We start from the raw sequence: 4731 nt of genomic DNA on the forward strand, positions 1-4731 counted from the left end.
CTCGACTGCAGCCATTCTTCTTCGAACACACCGAATGGAAATTGCTTCGCTTCAGCAATATTTTTTCGGGACCATCTCGAGCACGCGATTTTCTTGATAACAAACTCTTTGAGACATGATAACCTTTTTTGCAACGCATATAACTTTGGAGGAAGTTTATAGAAAACTTCTCGGAAGTAGCAATCTTCTCGATATTAAGCTTCTCGAAACATATCAATATTCTTTGATGTCTAGATAACTTTCGCAGAAGTTTATAGCAAGCCTCTCGGAAGTAGCAATCTTCTCGGTAGCAACCTTTTAGAAGATTATGGCAATCTTCTCGGTTGCAAATCTTTGGGCAGCAAACTTTGCAGTAGCAAACCTTTCGGTAGCAAATTTTTCAGGAGATTATGGCATTCTTCTCAAAATAACATTCCTTGGAACATAGTCATCGTCTCTGCTGTGCAGATAACTCTTAGTGAAGTTTATAGCAAACTTCTCGACAGAATGTAGCATTCTTCTCGATATTCCAGGGACTATTTTCCCAATGTGCACTAGCAAACAAATCAGTCCCAAACCATTTATGACAACAATCGCCAAAACACAAGGGGCAAGGACTTGCACCAACAAAGGTCGCTCCCATCTTCTCAGGCGCTGACAAGTGGCACAGTGCATGTGCGTCACTTGTCGCAATCTGGGTGTTTTCCTTTTTTTAGATTCGTTTCTTCAAAACATTTTATCTCTTGAACCGTGTGCCAAATCCCAAACCGTTTTCATTGCTGGATTTGTCGCGTAGAGATCATCGAAACAATATCCCATATTAATAGGTTTCGATGATTTTTTTTTCACGAAAAGCCCTAGAAAACACCGAAATGAAGTACGTTTTTTCAGCTGTGCTTGTCGTAGAAGCAAATATATGCCTCCATGAGAAGCATATAAAAACACATTTTCCCCTTTCCATGCGCTTCTTGCGGAAGCAAATCCATGCCTCCATGACAAGTAAATCTGTGCTTATCTTGGAAGCAAAAAAAAATCATGTTTTTTTTTCCTTTCCCCATCCTTCTTGTGGAAGAAAACTTGTGTCTCCATGAAAAGCAAATCCTGCTTTTCCTAGAAGCAAAAAAAATGCATGTTTCACCCCTTCCCCTTTGCTCCTCGTGGAAGCAAATATGTGCCACCACGAGAATCAAATCTCTGTTTCTCGTGAAAGAAAAAAAATCATGTTTTTTCCTTTCCGGAAAGCATAGTGTGCTTCTTGTGGAAACAAATCTATGCTTCCCGTGGAAGAAAAAAACACGTTTATTCCCTTTCCCAAAAAAATCCATGCAGTTTTTTTGAGTTTTTTTTCTCCGAAACCTAAAAAAACAAGCGAAAACCAAAAATTCAAAAAAACCCTAGAAAAACCCATCTAAAAATCCGAAAACGTGTATTAAAAAAGTCCTGATGAGACGCCCAACACGTTCTCAGCCCAGAAAAGTGACCCCTTTGACAAGTTGCTCTCCGCTGTCTCGCGTCAAGCGAGACATAGTGGCGCCCGACTGTGCCCTTGGTGATTAGTGGGTGGGCCGAATTTGTGACGAAGCATGTACTTACTGTGGCTCAAAATGTTAATCTGTGGTGATTCAAACGAAGGCCCAGTAGCTGTAGCTTCAGCGATTCAATTTTGGATGCCAGCAAAGTACTCCCTCCGTCCATAAATAAATGCACATCTAGTTTTTGTACTAAGTCAAAGTTTTAAAATTTTGACCAATTTTATAGAAAAAAATAGCAGCATTTATGGTACTAAATTAGTATCAGTAGATCCGTTTTAAAATGTACCTTTATAATATACCAGTTTGGTGTCATATATGTTATTACTCTTTTTTATACAGTTGGTAAAAATTTCAAAGTTTGATTTAGGACAAAAGGTAGAAATACACTTATTCGCGGACGGGTGGAGTAAGTGGTTGTCTTGCCTAGCATCAGTCGGTCTAAATACTTGTCTAACAAAAGGCAGCATAAATATCATCGTGTCAGCCTATTATTCCCTATACGTTTTCATTTTTTTTGGAGTGGCTGTCTATTCCCTATGTTTTCATCAGAACCCCCACACCCCCCTCCCCACCACCAAACAATCATAACGAGAAGCAATGCGTGCATGATATATTCTTTATATATTTCCCTAGGCATGCAACATGGCCGGTAACATGCATGACGCATGTGCATGCAGAGAAACGTGCAAATGAACGTAAGTGGATATATATAGTCATCACACGGACACTAATTTACATCAAAACAGAGATCTTACACACCCCCAGCACGCATACATATACACACCACAACGAAAACCTATGCATATACTCGGCACCACACGCACATATGTGTGCAGAAACAGTACCCTCGTTCACTCCACTACCACACTACACCTCCCAACCAAATCAGGCACAACCAATCATATATAACACCCGGATCACTAACAACAACAAACCCTGCATGCGAAATCAAGTCAAACGATGGAAGAAGAGCTATAGCTGAACTGATGAGAAGAGATCGAGAGACTGCATGGACGGAAGAGGGCCGTCTAGGCGTCGACGACGCGGAAGGATTCCCTGTTCTTGATGACGACGTCGTACATGTGGACGGAGGAGAAGTGGTTGAAGTCCCTGGGGAGCGAGATGAGGTCGAGGCAGCCGCGCTTGTGGAACTGGTACAGCGCCGGGTCCTCGTAGTAGCGCTCCCACCCCAGCGCCGTCAGCTTCGCCTCCAGCGTCGCGTACGACGACACCACCTGCCCGCTCGGCGTGTGCAGCAGCGCCTTCCGTCGCACCGTCGACGTCCGCTCGCTCCCCGGGTTCTCCACCAGGCGCACCACACCGTTCTTGAACACCCACACGCCAGACATGGTCCACAGCCCTCCGGTCGGCCGACCTACCCCTCAACTCTCACCTTTCTATCGGCTTAGAGATTGAGGGAAAACAAACGATAGATGATGCACTTGGTCGAGCTAGCACTGGGATGATGGAGCAAGGGAGGGCGAGATGAAGGGGGTATATATAGAGGTGGATGTGGATGAAGCTAGATTATCGATGGTGTGGGGTAGAGGTGACATGTATACGGGGGACAGCCGCAGAACATAGATTTCTTATGCGACTGCGATACTATACTGCCAGTGATTAGTACGTCGATATACGCGTGCATGCACCAGAGAAGAGAAGGGCGTCTTTAGTTTGTAGCTAGGTTAGGTCAGGAAGATGCTGTAGCTGGTTGCATGCACAGGGATGGGAGAGAAGCAGAATATATGGTACATTCATTAAACTTGAGTAGTGCGCGCGGGAGAATATATGTGCCTAGCTAGCTTATGTTCTTGATAAGCTACCTGGAATATATTTGTTGGAAGAAAGAAGGAAATTCTAGCTAGGTAGGTAGCTAAAAAAGGTAGCTATATGCTACGCATATTGTTATTTTCCAGAATTACGTAGTGCATGAGGTGATTGATCATCATGAGGTCACGAAATTTGACATGTGTCGCGGCCGCCCCGCGACACGTCAAGAACAGGACATTAACTGATGGCGTTGGTTAATTGCCAATGGGGAGATCTACATATAATTCATGCGTAATCTATGGCTTGAGCACTCCCATATGGAAAATTGAAAAGAAAGAATGTGATGTTGTGCGAGGAATCCTACTCACCTTTTTCCTGAAAGGAAAACAAAAAGAGCTAGCCTAATTCTCAGGGGAATAGGATTCACTCGCCATACAGTTTTCGACTTTACTTAAACAATAAGAAATATGAGAGCTATCTTTGCGTACCTTTTGCAGCATTGTTTTTCCACGAAAGGGAATTTCTGGCCGGTCGATCAAACCAATGTTGCCTTTGTCGAGAACAAAATTGATACTCTCTCTCATTGTCAAGTATATATTTTGTGTACGGCATGGTGGAATTTACTTTTGCCTGCTAGCTTTGTCCCTAATAGTAACTCACAAGCTCTCAAGCATCTGCTGCATGCAGCAGAGAGAAATTTGTGGCTTATCTTAACTTCCTAGCTAGCTAGCCATAGATAGTGCTTACGTGATTGCATATTGATTTGGCTGGCTTGTTGGATACATAGGTGCACGTCTACCGCCCCAAAAGCTAAAATCTGTCACTGATTTATCTGCTGAAAAGAAATATGCTTCGGTGCCAAAGTTTCTTCCCGGATTAGCTATGCAAAAACATGCACGAAAGCTCCCTCCAACCTGTGCTCTCATCGTGATCAGTGCATGCACTACGTAGGGATTTATACGATCTCTGTACTTATGTTACCGATAAGCCAGAACCCATCAAAGATCATTAGGTACTCCTTGTATGAAAGGAGCTTTCCGTCACTGAGGTGGCGCCTCCGTGTACATGTATACTCACACGTTAGTACGTCCGATCGAAAGGGAGAGAAATTCTAGATGGGAATCGTATTCGATTGAATGCGTGCGTGTGCGTGCTGCAAGCATGTGTGCACGCATATTCATTTTTACGCTGCATGAAATTACGTGCTTCCGATGATCAGACGGCGGAGTATATAAATCGGAAAGTGGAGCTCGTGCCTAACAATTTTTGACGAATTGAACACGTGCTCGCCGGCCGTCTGTATGCAAATGCTACATTATTCCTGCATGGGCTAGCTGACTGGCCGATCGAATTATGCATCTTTTACGTGATCGGTTTTTGCCTTTCCATTTCAGAATATATGATAGCTAGCGCCTAGTAGGCAGTGTGATCTGCTAGGATACAGACATGT

At 43.6% G+C, this 4731-nt stretch overlaps 1 protein-coding gene across 1 annotated transcript; it reads right to left on the reverse strand.

Moving 5' to 3' along the window:
- Nucleotides 1-2201: 2201 nt before the first annotated feature.
- LOC119271486 (flowering-promoting factor 1-like protein 1) lies at nucleotides 2202-2973 on the reverse strand. Its single transcript, XM_037553301.1, has one exon. It carries the CDS (start codon nucleotides 2858-2860, stop codon nucleotides 2540-2542), a length of 321 nt encoding a protein of 106 aa, XP_037409198.1. The 5' UTR covers nucleotides 2861-2973; the 3' UTR covers nucleotides 2202-2539.
- Between the last annotated feature and the right edge of the window lie 1758 nt (nucleotides 2974-4731).

Source organism: Triticum dicoccoides, chromosome 3A (assembly GCF_002162155.2).
Source record: "Triticum dicoccoides isolate Atlit2015 ecotype Zavitan chromosome 3A, WEW_v2.0, whole genome shotgun sequence".
Taxonomy (NCBI): Eukaryota; Viridiplantae; Streptophyta; class Magnoliopsida; order Poales; family Poaceae; genus Triticum; species Triticum dicoccoides.